This window comes from Equus asinus, chromosome 24 (genome assembly GCF_041296235.1).
Source record: "Equus asinus isolate D_3611 breed Donkey chromosome 24, EquAss-T2T_v2, whole genome shotgun sequence".
Classification (NCBI taxonomy): Eukaryota; Metazoa; Chordata; class Mammalia; order Perissodactyla; family Equidae; genus Equus; species Equus asinus.
The window spans coordinates 50,994,377-51,016,625 of NC_091813.1; the positions used below are offsets into that span (position 1 = coordinate 50,994,377).

General features: G+C 34.7%; 1 protein-coding gene and 1 pseudogene across 1 annotated transcript; one reads left to right on the forward strand and one right to left on the reverse strand.

Annotated features, from left to right (window-relative positions):
• LOC106847067 (amine sulfotransferase-like) overlaps nucleotides 1-22,249 on the reverse strand; it is a 175,475-nt pseudogene that overhangs the window by 30,354 nt on the left and 122,872 nt on the right.
• On the forward strand, nucleotides 660-21,256 carry LOC106847088 (amine sulfotransferase-like). The gene is made up of 7 exons (XM_014866217.3): nucleotides 660-712; nucleotides 2,810-2,961; nucleotides 4,763-4,971; nucleotides 10,598-10,724; nucleotides 11,577-11,671; nucleotides 19,129-19,315; nucleotides 20,782-21,256. The coding sequence occupies exons 2-7, from the start codon at nucleotides 2,820-2,822 to the stop codon at nucleotides 20,901-20,903; spliced, it is 882 nt and encodes a 293-aa protein (XP_014721703.1). The 5' UTR covers nucleotides 660-712; nucleotides 2,810-2,819; the 3' UTR covers nucleotides 20,904-21,256.

Genomic DNA, 22,249 nt, shown 5'->3' on the forward strand with positions numbered 1-22,249 from the left:
TTAGTGGAAGCTGAGAATCATTATCAAAGAGCAGCTCATGTAGGCAAAGGCGACTGAAGAATGGGTGAAAGCTCTGAGGGAGATGTTGGACGGGTCTGAGACAAATGCCAATTATCTTAGAACACAGAAAAGATGGGCCAAATGTTCTGTAATGTCTACTTTAAAAGAAAAAGAGGAGTGGAAGGGCATCACTTAGGATGGACAACGCTGGGCATTTTGGAAAATCAATTTAAATATTCAGTGAGTTTATAAGCTCCTTGGAAACTCCCATAGCCATAGCTAGTTGAACATAGGATGGTGCAAATAAAGACTTGAAGACAGAACACCAGCCCTCAAAGACAGGTCTCAAAGATTTACTAACCAGCCTTCACGCCCAAGGAACTTGTTATTATAGCTTTCAAATGCATCTTGTTGTTTGTGATGTAGTTACTAAAGTTAAGTAAATATGACTACTGGTTACATGCAGTTTTCTTTATTACCTCCATCAGTTTTGACTCCTTTGCTGTTTCCAGAGTAACCAGATATCTTTTTCCTAATGTCAACATCTTACCTAATTTGTTTATCCAAACTGAGTTCCCTGCTGACTCCCTAGAACACTACTCATTGGCCGAGACAATCTATGTAAGAAGTATTTCTTTCTCAGCAACACATCAATATTTGCCATCCTTAAAATCATTATCAGAAGTGGATTTCCTACAGCTGATCTGCAACAGTGAGTAGTCAAAGGGTAGACTTTGAGCCTCTTTCAAGTCTCACCCTCTTTTCAGCATAGAAATGTATTTATTTTGCTCTCCTCAATTTTTCTGTTTTTCCTCATTTTCTTTTGGACGTCAGTACAAGAATAAGAGGGAGACCCCAGACAGTTTTTTTCTCTCTATACGATCACTTTCTTACCTATTCATCAAAGAGATGCAAATAATATGTCACTTGCCAATGACAAGATCCCCCACGAATCTATCGCATACCCCACTCTTTTCTCCTTGTTTCTGTGACACAACAGCTCTTAATAATTCTCTGTTTCCTGAGACTGTGCAAGACAGAATAAAGGCAATAATAAATAGCAAAAAAGGAGCTGTTTTTGGAATGTTGGTGAGAGCTGCCTGACACTCTTTCCTCTTTTCTCAGCATCCAGAGTTTCTGGAATTGGTTTTGAGAGTCTGTGAGTGGCCTTGTGGGGTGTCTGGAGGTGTGCTAGTGACTCACACTTTCATCTTTGCCTTTCACTTCAACTTTGTTTCCTTCTTCATGACTTCTCCATTTGTCCATGTTATCCAGTATAAATTCTCCCTTACACAGTCCAAATGCTGAGTTCCCCAAAGATTTTTCTGGAAAACCTGGGATGTCAATGTCAAAATAGCTGTCCATCTGCCTCTATTGAAACCATTCTTTGTGGTTTATCAACCGGTCTATTCTGTTCTCAATTCTCATTATTTGAGGTTGTCTGGACTTCATCTCCAGTGAGGAAACCTCTAGCAGGTTAGTAAGGTCTTAATTGGGAGTCAAATAACATCCCACAAAGGCTTCTCCAGAAGTTTAGATAAAACATCCATTGAAAGCAAGACAGTGTTTCACCACTATTTTGATGCTTGTTTTTTGATGTGAATGGAGGGGTTCTTAAAATGCAGATTTCTGGGACACACTCCCCACAAATTCTGATTCTACCAGTCTGATTTGGGCCAAGAACAGGAATGTTTCCTCAGAAACCCAAATGGTTGTAAAACAAGTGATTTTCTACTCTTACTCAGCAAAACTCTAACTTCTGGCTTTCCTCTATTGTTCAGGTGATTTGGATTGTTTGTAAAGGAATTTAAATGTTGTTTTCTGACATGCAATTTAGACAAAGCCCTCTTTACAACTTTTAACAAATTCATTTTTTTGGTGTGCACAGAAATTTTTAAAAACTACATAACCAAAATATATACTGGGTCTAACTTAATGTTATTTGAACTTCTTGGGTTCCCTCATCTATTTAACATTGAAGAATAGATTTCTCAGGCAGAGCTAATAGAGAAATGCTTGATTGGTCCAATTTTTGAACAGATATGTCTTTATTTACTTCCTATTTTGATTTTCTTATATAAATTTACTTTAGATTTCTGATAAAAACTTCTATTGGAAAGTGTAATAACTATATGATATCTTGCAGCAATAAAAGGACAATATTTCCAAAGTAAAACCAATTCCTATTACTTATTCAGAGCATTTTTCACAATTTGTTTGAAACAGCATATCAGACCCCAAAGCCTTAGAAGATTCTTTCAGAGTTAGCAGATTATTCACGTTCCAGAAAAGCAAAAGAGTGATAAAAGCTACATTCATTAAAAGTTTCCCATTTCTATAACAATTAAAAAATGTAAGGAATAAAAATCTAAAACACTAAGAAATTATATGGTAGGGGGATTAAAAGCATGGACTTTCTGGCCAAATAGTCCAGCATCAAATCTTGCCAGCTCTGCCAGCTGGGCAACCTTGAACTCTTTGCAGAACCTCCTGTGCTTTAATTTCCTTATCTATATGTTTTGAAACATGATATTACCTCCCCCATGGGGATTTAGTTAAAGCTGTTTAGATTCTTAGTATGTTAGTTTCCTCATCTTTCCAACAGTGATAATAACAATACTTCTAGCAACGTTAAATTGCTGTGAAGATTAGATGATTTATTGTACGTAAGGTGTTTAGCATGGCAAATGAGTTGATACACATGCAACATTTAGATGGTGCTTGGCACATATTGAACACTCAATAAGTGTTAGTTATCATTATAAAACACTAAGAACTTGAAAAGGATTTTATCTGTTTTTACTTACAGGTGAATAACTATGGACAACACAGATGCATATTTATTGAACTTTAAAGGCTGTTATTTTGAACGTTCTTTTGTTGATGTTGACCTACTAGAAAATCTAGATGATTTTGAAATTAGAGATGATGATGTCTTCATAATTACCTATCCAAAATCTGGTAAGTTGGAGGGGTGGACCATCTGTTACCAGTCTTCACGCTGGTTTGGCAATACATGTGTACAAAGGTGCCCTTTTCCATACGTTGACAGTAGCCCAACCTACATTTAGACAACAATTTAGGGTCAGAAAAACAGTTAAAGGAATCTCAAAGTCTGTGATATTAAGTCCATGTGAGATGCATATATCGTCATTTCTAGCGTCACTTATGAGGAAAACAAATATTGAGCCAAGACCAGAAACATGGTAAATGCTGACCTGTTGCCCTGGTCTGAGAATGGAAAAACACATATTTAAAACCCAGGAGGATTTTTCTTAGCCCCATATCTTACTCAGAACTAATTCCTAATATGCTTTTCAGTTACTATAATTCCTTAGTATTTCTCTATAATACTGAATTAATTTTAAACTAAAATAAATTGCCTGCAAATCTTACATTCCAAAAAAATCTTGTTTTTTTCATTGTGCTTTTTAGAACATAGGATGGTTGGTGCCACTGAAGCAATGTTGCGTGGAGTGGTTAACGTTGCTCAAATATACATTGGATCCAAGTCAATACAAAAACATTATTCCTGATTTTCATGAAAATGCTCCAGTTCCTCCTCTTCAATCTTCTTTGAAATTCATGCTCTTACTTATTCCTCCAAATTAGTACCCCATTGCCTCATCCACGGATTCCTCCGCTCTGGGAAACACACAACTGGTAGTTTTTTCTTCCTCCCTTAGACATTGGTGGCATCTCAGTTTGCCTATTTTTAGGTCAAGCACTGCAGTCATAAGAGTCTTTCCTTCACCCTGAATCCAGCCCAAATGTTTGGGACACCACACAGCAGTCCTCAGTACAGCCTATAGGGTTCTTGATCCTTTTGAAGGGGATATTGGTGTGTCTCCCCAGGAATCACCATAAATTGTATCAAATCTATCATGTACATAAATCAATTGAGTAGTGTCATTTGTAAGGTTTTTAGCATCTCACTTCCTTTTAGAACATTGATGGTAAATTCATGAACATAGATACAAAAATTCTAAATCAAATGTACGCAAAAGAAATTTAGTGAACTTAAAAAAATACACCATGACCAAAGTGGATTTAAAGTGAGAGTGAAGATTGTTTTAAAAATTTGTGAATGTAGTTCACCTATATTACTAGACTATAGGAGAAAGCCTGAATTATCATCTTAGCAGATGCAGAACAAGCATTCAATAAAATTCAGCATCCATTCACGATGGAAACCAGCTGCAAATTAGGGAGAAAAGGGAACTTCTTTAACTGGATAAACAGAATCTACCAAACATAAACATCATGTGCAATTGTGAAACATTTAAACTGTTACATTTAAAGTCAGGAAGAAGACAGGAATGCTTCAATATTCAATATTGTATGGGAAGACCTACACTACACAATATGAAAAAAAAAGATATGAAAAGGGCCTTGAGCTTTAATTGTCTATACTTCTAAAAGATCAAGCTTTAAGAAAGGAGAGTAAGAAAGGAGAAATGGAGGTAACCACAGAAAATAACAGAGAGAGACCCCACATGAAGCACAGGAAACAGAAAAAAAGCTGAAGGATTAGTCTGAATCACTCCTATCACAGACTCAGAACAATCACAGCTGCTCAGAGTGAAAAAGGAACTAAGAGCCCTTGATTTTATCTTTACTAATTTTAATGTAAAATGCAACCGCAAAAACTTGGACAAATTCATGTGTGTACTTAGAGTGGTTAAAAGAAATAAAAACCCTTACTATTGAGAGTTATTAAGAATGAATTCAAGGTTGAAAACAAGATTATTTGTTTTTACAGGTACCATCTGGACTCAGCAGATATTAAGCTTGATTTATTTTGAGGGACATCGTAACAGAACTGAAATGGTGGACACAATTGATAGAGTCCCCTTCCTCGAATACAATGTACACAAAATGGACCATCAGAAGAGACCATCACCTCGCCTCTTCTCTTCCCACCTCCCATATTATTTAGCACCAAAAGGTCTCAAGAACAAAAGAGCTAAAGTATGTCGCAGAAATTGCTTATGATGAATCTTTTACACAAACAAAAATACTTTCTTCCAATTTCCTTCTCCAGCACCACTCATACACGTTCTTTCAAATGTGGTTATTATTAGCTTTATATCATTTTATACATTAAAAATACATATAGAATCATAAGTATTTATGTAAATTGGGTCATCACACACATAGTTTGCAGTGTAATTTTATAACATATAGCCAAGATTCTTGTATTCTTTTTCAGCACATAAAATTCTATTCTATTAATGGTTCAGTAGGATTTTATTGTATGGTTATATAATAATGAACATGTGTTGATGGACAGGTAGGTTGCAACAAATTTATATATCACATTGCAATAAATATTCTGATAGATCTTTGCACTTTTTGATCTGCTGAAACGTTTCCCTAAAAATAGAGTTTTCAGGTTAAAGTGTCCAAATATTTTAAGTGACGGTAGGTATTATCTACTTGCCTTCTATAATCTATCAATTTACACTTCATCAAATAGCAGATACAAATGGTTTTTTCCTCACACAATCACTAGTGATTGGAATGATCAACATTTGCTAATGTGCTAGGAATAAAAATCTCATCCTTGAGTAATTAGCATTTTAATAAGTAATAAATAACTTGGTTTTAATGTTTGAATATCTTCTTTTATATTTCTGGGCTTTGAAATATCTTTTACATTCTTTGCCTGTTTTCCTTTAGCTTATCTGTTATTTACTCTTTTATAGTAAATGAGACAAACATTTTCCCAATTAATAGTTTACCTTTAAAAATAATTGAATGCTTTTAATTTTATTTAACCAAGCTGTTAATCTTTCTTTCATAGCTTCTAGCATTTGTGTCTTGCTAAGAAAACATTTCGCCACCACAAAGATTATGTATATACTTTCCAGGGTTTTCCTAATTTTTATGTTTTTATTTTTTACATTTAATTGTAAATTATATCTGACACTGCATGTGATTTGAAATGTGACTGTTGCATGGTATTTGCCAAGGGCATTAGCCAATTCACCCAATATGATTTGTTTAAGCATTTTCTCTTTTTTGCGTGTGTGTGAGAAAGATTGGCCTGAGCTAACATCTGTTGCCAAGCTTCCTTTTTTTTTTTTCTCCCGATAACCCCAGTACGTAGTTGTGTATCCTAGTTACAGCTCTGTCTAGCTCCTCTATGTGGGATGCCGCCTCAGCATGGCTTGATGTCCAGGATCCGGGCCGGTGAAACTCTGCCCGCCGAAATGGAACGCGTGAACGTAACCACTTGGCCACAGGCTGCCCCAGCATTTACTCTTTCCCTACTGTTTTGAACTGTACAGTTTGATATGCTATTTCCATAGTCGCTCCCTCTCATTCTGGATTCTTTATTCCAAGAATTGATAGATTTGTTTAATATGTGGCAGTTCTTCACTGTTTTAAATATTGTAACTGATAAGGCAAATCGTTATAAATTTATCTTTTGTTTTTCTTTTTTTCCGAGGAAGATTTGCCCTGAGCCAACATCTGTTGCCAATCTTCCTCTTTTTGCTGAGGAAAACTGGCCCTTAGCTAACATCCGTGCTCATCTTCCCTTGTTTTTTGTGGGACGCCTGCTACAGCACGGCTTGGCAAGTGGTGCATAGGTCTGCACCTGGGATCTGAACTGGCAAACCCTAGGCCACGGAGGCAGAACGTGCAAACTTAACTGCTGTACCTTTGGGCTGGCCACAATCTTCCCCTTTTTTTGCTTGAGGAAGATTAGCCCTGAGCTAACATCTCTGCCAGTATTGGTCGCTGCCACAGCGTGACCAACTAGTGGTGCAAGCCAGCACCTGGTACGTGAAACTGTGAATCCGAGCCACCAAAGTGGAGTGCTCCGAACCCAATCACTATGCCACGTGGCTGATCCCAACTTTCTTTTTTAATATATTAACTCCCCAATGATGTTAACACAGTCAATGAAATAGATTAAATATATAGATTATTTCTGGGACAATCGTTAACATTGCAGTATCCCCACATCCATCCAGCATCATTTTATTTATCAGATCTACATTTATGGGCCCCAAATGTGCTATTTTGTTCTTTGTTTCCTTTTTACATATTTCTTTCCTGAATTTCCAGTTTTTAAAAAAAATTTTTCATGGATATTATGAACTGGAAAACTTTTTCACTACTATCTTTTCTGTTAGCTACTGCTGTTACAAAGAAAAAGCGTTTGGTTTTGTACTCAGACCCCCTTAATCTCTTTTATTAATTTTCCCTTTATTCTCTGGAACAGATTTCATCTTACAATAGTAATATGGTTTATTTTCCATTACTTTTCAATGTTTACACTTCCTTTTTTTCTCTTTTGGTAGTTAAAATCTGCAGAAAAAATAGAATAATGTAGGTGGTAAATGTTCTTCTGCTGTCCTTGACTCTGGCATTTTTAGTATCTTTCCTTGTTTTGTTTTGTTTTACAATTGATTTTTGAGGCACATCTTGCTGAGAAATTTTTTCTCTTCTTGTTTACGTAGGGGTTTACTTTTACCTTTATGTTTTCTTTGTTCAGAAAAGATCTAATCATATAAAATGCTTTTTTTGGCAACTTTGAAGATGCCATGTCTTTTCCCCATTTGATCTATAGTGAAATGAAATGCATTAACAATTTAATGATGTTCTATTTCTGGAATAAATCCTATTTGCTTATAGTATAGTACTTGTTTAATGTAGTGCTGGAAGAATTTTGTTAATTTACTCAGGAATTTAGTCTGTAATTATTTTAAAACTGGTCTTCAATTTTCTATGATTGCTCTATCTTCATTAGATTTTAGCATTACTGTAATTCTAGTAAAATAAATTTTTAAGCTTTTTGTATTTTTGCTAAGTTATTACGTAGTTTAAAAAATATACATTAATTGAATGTTTTGAAGATTTGATTAAAGTCCATTATAAATTTATCCGATGCTGTGAGCTTCTCAGTTCTACAATATTTTCATTTTTTTCATCAGGTTCTTTAAATTAGCTTCCTTTCTCTATACTGATGTTATAATTTTGTTTTCAAGGCAAATTATCCACATTTCATCTACATTTCAAAACATGGAAAATTATTACAATACATTAGCATATTCTTTCATGATCTGATGAATTTTCTCCAATTTTGTGATTACATCTTTTTCATCCACTTGTAATGATGAAAAATTTTATATTCTTTCCTTTTCACATTTTTCAGGATATCGGCAGTTTATGGTTTTTTTCCTCCAAAGAACTCTCTTCTTTTTGAAACATAATTTAATATTTTCTACTTCATTGATTTCTGTTTTCATTTTAAATAATTATTTCTTCATATTTTTTTTGCACTTATTTTTCTGTTTTCTTTAGTTAAATGATTAGCATTATCTATATACAATGTTTAATTTTTAAATATTGACATTTTAAAATGAGGACTGTCCTTTGTAACATTGCTATAGAGATAATTTTGTTATATCTATAATCTATCATTTCAATTTTAGTTTTCTAATTGGTCCGAGTTATTTTGAGGATTTTTTTCTCCAAGTGTTTATGTATTTTCTTTTTTAACTTTGTCATCATTGATTATTAGTATTATGGCACTATCCATAGGTGATAGTACTAAAAGAGTTCTAACTTATGAAGTTCATTAAGAAGTCTTATGGCCAATTTAAGAAGGATTACTGTGAATCACTACTATCATGGACTCAGAGCAACCATTTCTCTTTTTACTTCATTTAGAATTCGATTTCAGGAAGTTAGTTAAAAATGTCAAAAGATTTAGTGCACTTGATCAAATAGAAACATAGTCACTGTGAAACAAAGCTTAGTTATCCATTCAGCCAAGCTGACAATTAAAATATTTCAAAGGCAAATACAGAAAGCTATTCAGTTGTAAAAATAACTTAACTCTTTTAATAGAGAAGGCTCAGTTTCTTTTTTCTAAGTAATCAAAGACTTGATAAAGACAACATGGAGCACAGACAACAAATGAGACACAGAATCTTTGTTTCCTAGACAGATTACATCAAAGGTAAACAACTTTGTTCACAATTGCTTATTAAGAGCAGACTAATGACCTAACTAACTTTGTGATTTTAACAGAGGGAAAACCAAATTGTAATGGTGCACCAGCATACTTTTGATGTTAAAATTCTCTCTCTTTTTTTCACTTAAATAAATCCATTCCAATCTAAGCCTGTTTGAAAGTACATAAAATTCTTTTCTCAAGATTCCTTTTCCACAAACCTACTACAATTTTCAATATCTATTTAGGTTTTGTCCTATCTTCTTCTTTTCTTTTTCGGGAACAATCATTTTACTTTAGACTAGATGGAATCCGTCTTTGCCTTTAGATTTCCTAAGACATTTCAACCACGAGGGGACAGTTTCCCAGATGTTGCAAAACACGGGGAATTACATGCTTTCCCCACTTTTGAACAGAACAGAATGACTTAACAAGAAGCTTCAACAAACAAAATATAGGCATTACAATAAAGTCAGAGAGCTCAAATTGAAAAGAGAGTGGAGCTCAGATCTGAGGGAGACTTACCCTCAAATTCCAGGGTCCATGAGAAAGCAGTGATATCAATGGACTCTCTGGGTACCAGCACCTGTTTGCTTATCGGCCTCAGAGTCATTAAGGGTCTGCTTTGGATCCCTCTTCTGATGCCATAAAACGTCAAAAGTTCAGAAATAACAGAATTCAAACCAATAAATCACTGAAGTAGTAATTAGTAAATGTTTATTGTGCACACACCTAAAAGACAGTTTGCAAATCAAGAGCACTCAAACCAAAACATGGAATGAGGCTCCAGGGTATGTTGTTATGAAGCAGCTTATGTAGTGAGAAAGCAGTGGCTGTTTATTCTTCACAGTAATTGGTCGTAACATTAGAATTTTATAAATGATAAGGAATTGGTCAGTGATTACCTCATATCAACCTTGGCAACCAGGTTAAGTTTGCTTATGATTTTCAGAGGCATAGCATGAAATGATCCAGGTCAAGTTAATCTTGCAAAAGAAACTACATTAAACTCTGGGAATTTTCAAGGCTGGTCTTTGTTTTTCATTTTAACACTTTAAATGATTTTTTCCTGTTAAGGAAATCCTTCTCTTCTCCATGATCAGAAATATATTCTCTCTTTTTTAGATGTCAAAGTTTTCCTTTCATATTTAAAGCTTAATCCATTTGTAAATGATTTTTGTGTATGTTGTGAGGTAAAAATCCATTCTCTTTTTTTTTCCCACGTGGATAATTATTTGTTTCAACATCATCTGTTAAGTATTTTTTCCTTTATTCATTGCACTCCAATGCTACCTTGGCTGTGTATCTAGTATCACTTAATTATCATGAGAGCATATTGAAAGAACTCTTATGCAGGTAATTTGCAATATTAATCAAACTTAGAAATGAATAATTTCACCTTTAGAAATTAGTCCTGTATGCTTGTACATGTGAAAAGTCTTGTGAATAAAGTTATTTATTGCAACAGTCTTTGCAATAGCAAGAAATTGGGGATACTCAATATCCCTGAGTAGTAAACTGGATGAAATAAATTATTATGCATTTATATAATGAAATACTATGTTAGTGTTTAAAAAACTGTAAGAATAACCAAGAATTATTAAGACTTTATTATCTCCTTTGCAGATTCTTTACGTCTACAGAAACCCCAAGGATGTTTTGATCTCATATTTTCACTTTTCAAATTTGTTGGTTACATTAGAAGCTACAGATAACATAGAACAGTTCATGAAAAGGTTTCTAGATGGAAAAGGTAACTCTGAATTTATTTATTAAACAACACGTTTGTGAGGCAATGTTGCCACGTAGCAAATTCTCAAACTTAGGGAACATAATTTAGAAATATGGAAAAGGGTAATGATTGAAAGTGGAAGGCACACACGTGGTTACTATTGTCTGTCAACTTAATCTGCCACCCACTGGATTTGCCAGCCTCACCAGGACCACCTTGGGGATTGTCAAGGTTACAAAGACATACTGTTTAAGAAATATTTTAACCCAATCGTAAGAAAACCACAAATGGCCTAGCAATTCAAACTAGCTTGATTCATGTGTTTCTGAAGAGCTCTGCTCAGGGTAGATGTAGTTTTGTGCTCTGTCATGGACCTGTGTTCGGCCTTATGTGGCAGCTGTGGAATTTTCATTCCAACAATGAGGAAGATAGATTGATGCAGGAGTCTTGAGGAGTGTGGACTTGGGGCTCCCATTCATTTTGAAGATTATATTCAGGTTCTCTCTCGCTGTAGACAGATATAATTGCTATGCAGAGATCGTAGAATAGACAGTAAGAGAAGAAATAAAGACATATGATTTCAGGTGGGGGAAGAAGGAAAAGGAAGAGGCTTATCTGAAAGAAATCTTCAAAATTAGTTCTCTAGGCTTCTTTTTTCTGCATTGCTGCTTTCCTAGACACATAGGAAAAGCAAGTTTCTACTAACAGCATGTAATTGTTCCCCAGAACACCATTTTTAAAAGGCAGCATGGATGTTCAGTGGTGGAGCTTTATTTTTCCTTCTGAGAATTCCAGAACAGAAAAGAAAGGCTATAGATTGCTGTTCAATACGTACAACATCTTTACCTTATTACTTATTAATTTTCCCCACAGTGATAGGAAGCCTTTGGTTTGATCACATCAGAGGCTGGTATGAGCACAAACATGACTTCAATATTCTGTTCATGATGTATGAGGAGATGAAGAAGGTAAGAGGAGAAGGTTTTTGTTTTTTATTATTTCTATGAAACTCTTTCTCATTTTGTTTTCAATGAACCACATTCCCCTAGTTATCTTCGTACCTAACTACTTCTTAGCCTTCTTTTGGGGTTTCTAATTTCCTGCCCATCCCCTAATCACTGGTCTTCTTGAGGACTCTCCTCTCATGGTAGACAGTCATCTTTTATAATTTCTTTCCATATAACCGTGTGTAGCAAGAAAAGCAAACTTAAGTGTCTAGAGCACCAGTGGCTTTAAACAAAGAAAGGGCACTGTGGAGTTCTGGGGTGAGTAGCCACTAAGATATGGCTAATGAAACAGAGGTGAATGTGTGTCCTGTGATGCAAATTCTTCTTGTATTTTTAAGAGAATCTTGCAAGGTAGCTGTCCTGTGAAATCACATAATGTTTACATGTTGGCATCCATTCAAAGCTGCCTTAAAACATCGCATAAATTTAAAAAAACACATTTGAAGTTCACTATTTTGTGATCTCTGATTGATATTTGATTTATTATCTCATTTCTAAAAATTATTGAGAGCCTACCATGTCACAGGCATTAAATTCTGAGAAAAAGAGCATTGAACCTTTTATTCCTACAGTTTATAAGCCAATAGGTAGACAGGTATTCCCCAAAAAGATATTTATAATTAAAAGTGTGATAAGTGTTGTTAAGAATAGCTGCGGGTGTGATATCACTATATGGAATAAGAAGATCTGGTATAATCGAAGGTGGTAGGCAATATTTTTGGAAACAGCAAGCTAACGAATACGAATTAACAAAGGGAGAAAAGGTAAAAGAGAGTTCTAAGCATCAAAAAGAGAATGTGCAAATTCCCTGAAGCTTAAAGTACATGACACCCTTGAAGAACTGAAGGAAGAAGTTAAAAGCAAGTGGAAGTGATAAAAGATTAAGATAGACAGGTTTCCAGGAGCCAGATTGTGCAAGGTCTGTAGATTATGTTAAAGATGGTGATTACTTTAACCTTAAAAAACATTAAGGAGCCCTTTAAGAATTATAAGAAAGATAGCAATCGATAGAATTAATATTTTTATAATATCATTCCCATTCATGTATTGAAAAGTGACAATAGTGAATATAGGCAAGCTTCTTACAGATCAGTGTGCTAATCCACTGAAAATCAGTGGTTCTTTGGACTGAAAGGTATTGTTGAGTTCAGAGAGAATGCTAAGTTTAAGACATATTTAGGAGTTAAAAAGGAAAGGGATTATATATAGGAAAAATGAAAGAGAGAGATGTCAAGGATACTTCCTATATTCCTGCTTTATGGTTATATATTCGTGTTTACATAATCGTGTCATTCATGAAGGTGTTTAGGGAACACTGAAGCAGAGTAAGGCTGGAGGGAGAAGATTATGAGATTGGTTTTGACATCTGGAGTTCAAAGTAACTTAGCAGTATCCAGATGAAGGTATTGGAAATAAGTGGAAAACACAAGTCTAAAGGCCAAAGAAGAGGTTTGTGCTGAGAATATCAATAATATTAATTTGGGCATCATCATTGTATAGAATATAACTGAAACTATGAATGTAAATAAAACTGAAAGTGTCAAGGGAGGGGGCAGAGGGAAAGGGAGGACGAAAGGGAAAAGGAGGGAGAGAGGGAGAAGAAAGTAGAAACTAGAATCTATTACTGAGAGACCATAAGACATAGAGTCTTGATAGAGAAGGGTGAGCCCACCAAGGGAACAGACAAGGAACCATCAGAAAGGCAGGAAGAAAACAAGGAGCGTGTGGTGACAGAGAATCCAAGTGGGTGTGCCAAGAGGGGTCTTCAATATCCTTTGAAGATATTTAAGGCTGTTGAGAAGTCAAGTAAAAAAAGAGAGTTAAAATTTCCATTAAATCAAGTGACATGAAGTATATAGTATGAGATACTATCAACCAGGCTGGAGTAGATTGCACAATAAATTGATGAATCCCAGATATACATCGCCAGCCCAGTCACATATATATGTTGTAACTGTCTTCTATATACTTACTTTTATGTGCAGTATAGAATTTATCGCCTCCCAACAAAAGCTGCTTCTTCTCCCATGAATTGCACTTGTAATTTAAGTGACCTAAATCAGAAACCGAGATTCATGCTTAACACCTCCTTCACCCTTACATCTCCATTTCATCAATCAATCACTAAGTCATGTGAATTCTGTCTCTGAAACCTTTGTGGAAGACACAACTTGTCTCACTCCTTTTGCCTCTTCCCTAGTCCAGGTCACCATCATCTTTTGCTTAGTTTCTACAGTAGCTTTTCTAATTGGTCCACCTACCTAAAATCTCCCCTCATCTTCATATATTTTCCATTCTTCAATCAGAGTGACCATCTCAAATGCAAATTTGATTCCTTCCATACTTTTACACTAGAGTTCCTCTGCAAGAATGTGCTTACAACGAAAGCATTCATAAACAATAGAATTTGCTGAAAATTTGGACAAAGAGACCTCAGCTATGCAAAATGTCTCGAATATTTCTCTGTTCTGTCATCAATATATTATCACCTGATATCACTTTTCTCTTATTTTCCATCAAGTAGCACTTTGTTTATTTTTTCATCTAGGTTTTTCAACAGTCTTTCAAAAAAAATTTTTTTTTTTTACCATATAATAGGAAGAGAATCTTTTTTCAATTTCCCCTGTCAGGAAAGATAGATCTTAGTCAAGTCAAGTGTTTCTCTTAAAGCTCTATCAAGAAAAGGATCCCAATTTTCTCAAGCAATGAGGTATCCATCAATGTTGTAATAGATTTCGAGATCTTCCCTTGGAAATTTTTTTGTTAATTTTGGCTAATACTGTTTATGACTGATTCTCCAATGGTAATTGCATCAGAAACACCCAAAGCCCATATGGCTTATCCCAGAAGATTTTGCACATTTCCCACTGACTTAGAGGTGGTATCTCTGGAACATAGTAACTATAAAAAAATCATTTACCACTTTCCTGTTTCAAGTGTTGAGCTGTCTGTAGTTTGAATGGAGGGAAATGACTATACTGTTTGGGGTTTCATATTTAGATGATAAAACTATAAATAAAAGTAAAGAAGTAGTTATTATAAACATAAGAATAGTGGTCATTTTCAAGGTGGAGGGCAACGTTTACGATTAGGAAAGGGATTTGTTTGGTGTGGTTCTGGAATACTGGCATTATTCAGTTTCTTGACATGCATTTGGAACCATGAGTGTTCACTTCATAATAATTCATTAAGCTGCACAATTGTTTTATGCCTTTTCTGCATGTGTGTTTTATTTTAAAATGTAAAAAAATCTTAAGAAAGTTTTATTTATCTTAAAAGAACTGAGGAGCAGAGTTTAGTGGCCTAACCTGGGGACAGCCTAATACAGTGAAAGATTGAATCTTTCCCCTCTCATCATCTGTCCTTTATATGTTGTACTTGGTTGAAACTTGCATTAAGAAATTCATACATACCCACAGGCCTGGGTGTAGTAATGTTTGGAGACTGAAGTAGTAGGGTGGTAAAGGAGAGCAGTGCTCCTTGTCGTCAATGAAGTACAGCTTACTGTTTGGTGGGATCCAGCGCAGGATGATGGACAGTGAAAGCGGCAGTGTTGAGGAATGGCTCACATGCTGAGGAAAGCTCACAAGTAGAGAACTTCAGAGACATGGGAAAGAGTCTTCCAAGCTGTCTTCCAAGCAAAGAATGCTTTTTAGAGAAAGCTGTTCTCTATTTTGTCTCTCCATGATGTGTGATTCTGAATGTTTCCTTCTGTCCCTGGCTCCCAGTTTGTTATTTCTGCATTCATCTGAGTCTCATGTGCTGTTAGAATTATTCACCAAGATCTTCATCTCTATTCAGGACTTGGGATCGATTTTAAATCTGTTATATTATGTTTTATATTTTATAGGTTTCTATCAAATTTTTATTTTTGTGTTTTATCACCTTGAATTCCGTAAGCATAGTTATGTGAAAATTCTTTTTGATAGTTGCAGTATCTGTAACATCTATCATTCTATTTCCCTGTCTTTACCTCTGCTGGGTTTTAGCTACACCGTTTCATCTCTTCATGTTCTTGCATATTGTGATTGCGTGTCAGTCGTTTCATATAAAAATTTTTGTAGAAATAATTTGATAACTAGGGTCCTATTATTTTAGTCACCAATCACACTCAACCTCTTCCACTGACTGTTATCACCTAAGAGGTAAGTACTAAGATACTCAGCAAGCTCAGTGGGGCCCTTCATCCTGTCTCCAACCTGCCTTTCCAGCTACATCACTTGTGAGTCTATCAAGTACGAAGCACACTGGAGTTCAGTTTTCATTGAATATGGAAGGAATTTCAAGTTTCTGTAACTTGGGACTTACTTTTATACTCAGAAAGGAATTCTCCTGATTTTACAGAGACATTTCTTATCCTTCCTTCTTGAAATGGAAGAAATGTTTTTTCTTCTTGAAAATTGCTCTAACTTCTTCAAGGTAAAATTAATCTCTTTTTCCTATGAGCTACCATTGCTCATTGTGTTTCTTTTTCCAATTTTGCCTCCAAAATGTCTGTAACATAAAATTTACCATTTTAACCATTTTTAAGTGTACAGTTTTGTGGCATTAAGTACATTCACATAGTTGTGAAACCATCATGCCTATCCATGTCCAGAGCTTTCTTCCTCTTGTAGAACTGAAACTTTATATCTCAAAACAATAACTCCACATTCTCCTCTCCTCCCAGCCCTCGGCAACCACCCTTCTATTTTCTGTCTCTTAGAATTGGATTACTCTAAGCGTCTCATCTGAGTGGGATCATAGTGTTTGTCTTTTTCTAACTGGCTTATTTCAGCTAGTATAATGTGATCAGAATTTATCTGTGTTGTAGCACATGACAGAGTTTCATTCCTTTTTAAGGTGGAATAATATTTCATTGTTTGCATATACCACATTTTTTTATACATTCATCCATTGGTGGACACATGCATTGCTTCCAGTTTGACAATTTTGAATAATGCTACTGTGAACATGAGTGTACAAATATGTGTTTCAGTCTCTGTTTTCAATTCTTTTGGATATATACCCACAAGGTGAATTGTTCGATCACATGGTAATTCTTTTCATAGGTTTTTGGGGAGCCACAATACTATGAGTACTATTTTCCATTAAAACAGCGCAATGTTACATTCCCATTTATTTTTACTCCACACTTCCTATTTCTCCACATTCTCGTCAACATTTGTTATTTTCTGTTTTTGTTTTTGTTTTTCTAAAATCATAGCTATTCTAATGGGTGTGAAGTGGTATCTCATTGTGGTTTTTGGTTTGTGTTTCCCTAATGATTAGAGATCTTGAGTATTTTCTCATATGCTTATTGACCTTTTGGATATATTCTTTGGAGAAATATCTATTTAACTCCTTTGCTCATGTTTTAACTGCATGTTTGTTTTTTTGTTGTAAAGTGTTGTTTGTTATGCTCTCTCAATATTAGCCTCATATCATATATACGATTTGGAAGTGTCTTGTAGTCCATGGGTTGCCTTTTCATTGTTATTGTTCATTCGTGCACAGAATTTTTTATTTTGACATAATCCATTTTATCTATTTTTTTTGTTGCATGTCCAAAGCATCATTGTCACTTCCAATGTCATGAAGCTTTTCTCCTATGTTTTCTTCTAAGAATTTTAAATTCTGGCTCTTATGTTTAGGTCTGATCCATTTTCAATTAATTTTTGTACATGGTATACTAGGAAGGAGTCCAAGTTTATCTTTTGCGTGTAGATATCCAGTTTTTTAAACAGCATTTGCTGAAAAGACTGTCTTTCCCCATTGAACAGTCTTGGTACACTTGTCAAAGTTCATTTCGCCTTATATATGAGAGTTTCTTTCTGGGCTCTCTATTCTGTTCTATTTGTCTATGTGTCTCTCTTTGTGCCAGTACCACCCTGTTTTGATAACTGTGGATTTGCAGCAGTAAATTTTGAAATCAGGAAGTGTGATGCCTCCAACTTTGTTCTTCTTTTTCAAGATTGTTTTGGCTATTCTGGGTCCCTTGAGATTCCATATGAATTTTAGAATGAATTTCTCTATCTTCAGAAAATATCACTCAGATATTGCTAGAGATTGCAGTGAATCTAAGGATCACTTTAGAAAGTATTTACATCTTGACATTATTAATTCTTCCAATACATTAACACAGGATGTTTTTCCAGTTATTTCAGTTTTCTTTAATTTTGTTTAGCTATGTTTTGTAGTTTTCAGTACACAAGTCTCACCTCCTTAGTTTTTATTCTTAAGTATTTTATTCTTTTTGATGCGTTCACAAATGGATTTCTTTTCTAGATTTCTTTTTTTGACTCTTCATTGTTAGTGTATAGAAATACAACTGATTTTTGCATGTTTTTTGTATACTTTGACTTTGCTGAACTTGTTTAGGACTTCTAACAGTTTTTTTGTAACTTTTTATTGTATTCTGTATATAAAATTATGTTTTCTGTGAACAGAGATAATTTTACTTCTTCCTTTCCTGTTTGGATGCCTTTATTTCTTTTTCTTGCTTAATTTCTCTGGGTGGAACCTCTAGTGCTATAGTGAATAGAAGCGTTGAGAATGGGCATCCTTGCCTTGTTCCTGATCTTAGCAGAATGTCTTTCATCTTTCACCATTGAGTATGGAAAGGTTTTGAGTATTGTCAAATGCTTTTTTCTGCATCAATTGAGATGATCATGTGGGTTTTTTCCCCCCATTCTTCTTTAACTGTCATGTAGTACATTGATTAATTTTCATATGTTGAAACTTCTTTGCTTTCTAGGAGTAAATGCCACTTGAAAATCGTATATATTTTCAGTATGTTGTTAAATTCGTTTTGCTGGTAAGTTGTTGAGGATTTTTGCATCTTACCTTTCTTAAGTGATGTTGTTCTTTAGTTTTCTTTTCTTGTAGTGTCTTTGTCTGGTTTTGGTATCAAAGTAATGATGGCCTTACTAGATGAGTTAGAAGTGTTTCCTCTTCAATGTTTTGAGAGTTTGATGATTGGTGTCAATTCTTCTTTAAATGTTTGGTAGACGTCAACACTGAAGCCTTCCAGACCTGGTTTTCCTTTCTTGGGCCCTTTGTATTTAGTTACTTGCCTTCCTCTATCCCTCATGAAATTGTAAACTCTTAACAAGCACAGATAGCATATTATTGTTCTCATAAACTTCCCCAGCACCTAGCACAGTTTCTGAAACATATAGGATTTTCTAAATGTATTGGTTGAATTGATGAATGAAGGTGAGCTGTCCTAATAAAATCAAGCAGTAGGAAACTCTAAGAAAGCTGGCAATCATGGCTTTCATTTTCATAGAAAGAATAAGGAATACACAACCTTGTCAAACTTTAGACTTAGGATGAGCCCAATTACCTTTAGGTTTTCAAAATGTGACAAAATGTTTGAATGGAACTCATGCATTCCTTGTAAGCTGAATACTTTCTCATACCCACAATTCCTTCAGGATCTCAGAAGTTCTGTGCTTAAAATCAGCAGCTTTCTTGAGAAAGAACTGAGTGAAGAGGACCTGGAAGCTGTTGTGAGAAAGGCTACATTTCAGAACATGAAGTTTGATCCACAAGCAAATTATGATCATGTTATAAAACATGAAATCGGGACAAGAACAAATGAGGGCTATTTCCTGCGCAAAGGTGATCCTCAATGGTTTACAGAAGCAAAAGTATCGAGAGTTCCCTTGAGTCCCTGGCCCTTACAGTAATTAAGGAATGCTGCCATCATATCCCTCTAAGTACTGCCATGTGGGCCCTAGAGAAAATCAAACATCCTAACTGAAAGTGGCCATGAAAAGTATCCCAGCAAACCAAACAGTCCTTTACTACAGAGTCTGACACTTAGCCCTGACAAATAAACATTAGATTCCTTCCTTCTAGTCCACATTATCTACTCTTTAAAATTTGTTAGCAAGTGTTACCTGAAGGCTAAGGATATATGTGATGAGAGCTCCAATTCTTATTTTCCTATATTTCTTCTGGAATATTTTAGAAGTAAACAATATAAATTTTATTGTGGTGAACCAAGTTTGTATTACCGTTATTATCTCATGTATCAGATTTTTTTCATTGTAAAAAGTAGATTGATATTTAATTAACTGAACCTGGCATGAATTCAATTATTCAACAACATGCAAGAAATTTTCTTGTGCTCTTATAACATGCCAGGAGTAGTTAAGAATGAATATATTCTTTTCCTGATGCTCCTTAAGTTCAAAATTTTTTAATTTAATCTTTTTAATGTACATCAGTCTAAAAGATAATTGGCACTTCTCTATTTTATTAGTATTTTACTTTCTAATTTATTCATAGCTGCATTATGATTATGGACATTAATTCTTAATTATGTAAAGATTTATTAAAATTTCTGTAGATATTGATATTTTAAAAAATTATTGCTTGCTCTTTAATCCCATTTATTACCAAACTTGACTTCTCATTGCTCAACTAAATCAGATATAAAGTAATTCTCATGCTCATAATAGCTTGCTACCTGTTTCAAATGCCAATAATAATGTTTACATAAGAAAATTTCATAGATGAAGATGTCAAATTATTAATCTTCATTACAAAATTTGCTTAATGATAGCTTCAAACCTTTATCAAGTGAAACTGCAGCAATGACAGCTTTAACTACCTCTATGACCCTCACTTCATTACTTGAAAATGTTTGGATTTCAGTTCTTTCAACTTTAAGAATAAAGAAATACTTAATTTTAGGGTTTGGTTAAGATTTATATTGCATGATAGATGTAGTTTGCCAGGTATGGTGCCCAGCAATTAGTAAAATATATTTAAATATTCTAATCTTTTCATATATTTTAGTTTTGTTTTTCCTTCCAAAGAAAGGCTGTAATTTAATGGTAGTGGTTGTTGGAGGTCTATCAGATAGGGAGGTGGGCTGTAACTCTATTTCCTGTGTTACTGTGTTCCTAAGTTTGTTTCCTAGCTCATCCCGCATAAGGAAGGGTGAAGTATCAAAGCACACAGAGAACTAACAGATATTTAGCTTGGCCTGGAGAAGAGATTAAAGAGGGTTGCAGGAAACTTTGCCCTGATGGTGCTACTTTCTCACCCAGATGCTGTTCGTGTGCTTATCTCACTAGGTACCATCGGAGACTGGAAAAATCACTTGACTGTGGAGCAAAATGAGAGATTCGACAGAATATTCCAAAGGAAGATGAAAGATTTTCCCTTGAAGTTCATCTGGGATATAAATGAGGAGTAGAAGTAGTTCAAAAGAATCATATAGAAAATCCACTAGCTAGAGAGACTATTTTAATATAGATATTAACTTGTGCTTCTCGTACAAGTGTTAACTATAAAACTTTATTAATTAAAAAATGAGTGACCTATGCTTAGATTAGTTGCCATGGATTTGATAAACACTTTGAAATTTCAAAAATTACATTGATTTGGGAGATAGTCTGCACTGATAGCCTGTAGGATACAGGAAAAAGAGAAAGCACGCAACATGAATTGTAAGTGTCTTGAGAGACTCTTCTGTGGTGTGTATTTTTTAAAAATCTACGATTCTGTAAGGGTGAATGAAACATTAAAAATCCTTCTATGTTTACTATTAAACTTTAGTCCTTTGGCTTAAAATCAATGTGAATGTCAAAATAGAGAATTCACATGCCTCTGTTTAACAATTTACCAGATCACAAAGTTTGCACTGGAGTTCAAGGGTCACAGATAGATTAATCATCTAACGGTTCAATCACTTCACCATTTTGATGAAAAGATATAATTGCATCCTAATGCACAAAGATACATGCACTCCTATGTTCATCGCAGCATTATTCACAATCGCCAAGGCTCGGAAGCAATCTAGGTGCCCATAAAGGGACGAATGGATAAAAAAGATGTGGTATATACTCACAATGGAATACTATTCAGCCATAAGAAATGATGAAATCCGGTCATTTGTGACCACATGGATGGACCTTGAGGGTATTATGCTAAGTGAAATAAGTCAGAGGGAGAAAATCAAATACCATGTGATTTTACTCATAAGTAGAAGATAAAAACAACAATGAACAAACATAGCAACAGAGATTGGATTGATGGGTACCGGAGGGGAAGCAGGGAGGGAGGAGGGCAAAAGGGGTGATTAGGCACGCATGTGTGGTGATGGATTATAATTAGTCTTTGGGTGGTGAACATGATGTAATCTACACAGAATTCAAAATATGCTATGATGTACATCTGAAAGTTATATAATGTTATAATCCAATGTTACTGCCATAGAAATAAAAATTAAAAAACTATAATTGTGTCTATAGCATATCATTCAATAAACTAATTTCACATGTGTTTAATAACTAAATATTTAAGGCAAAATCATTCTGAATGACTGGAAAACTGTAGGTGAATCGGTTAATTCTGAAATAGAAACTTTTGAAGCATAAAAGCAGTAGAAGAAACTTAAAAGAAAAAAATTTAATAAATTTACAATCGTAAACATTTGAAGCCACAGCCACCAACAACAGTCAACTAATGTAAACAACCCAATCTCCATGTAGAGTAAAGTAAACAAGGAAAGTATGTCCTCTTATATAAGGAAACACTATA

Excerpts from the sequence above, each read along its gene's own strand:
- LOC106847088 (XM_014866217.3), top strand. The coding sequence starts at position 2,820 with ATGGACAACACAGATGCATATTTATTGAACTTTAAAGGCTGTTATTTT. Across the intron at positions 2,962-4,762 it reads AATTACCTATCCAAAATCTG|GTACCATCTGGACTCAGCAG; the intron begins GTAAGTTGGAGG and ends TTGTTTTTACAG. Across the intron at positions 4,972-10,597 it reads TCAAGAACAAAAGAGCTAAA|ATTCTTTACGTCTACAGAAA; the intron begins GTATGTCGCAGA and ends TCTCCTTTGCAG.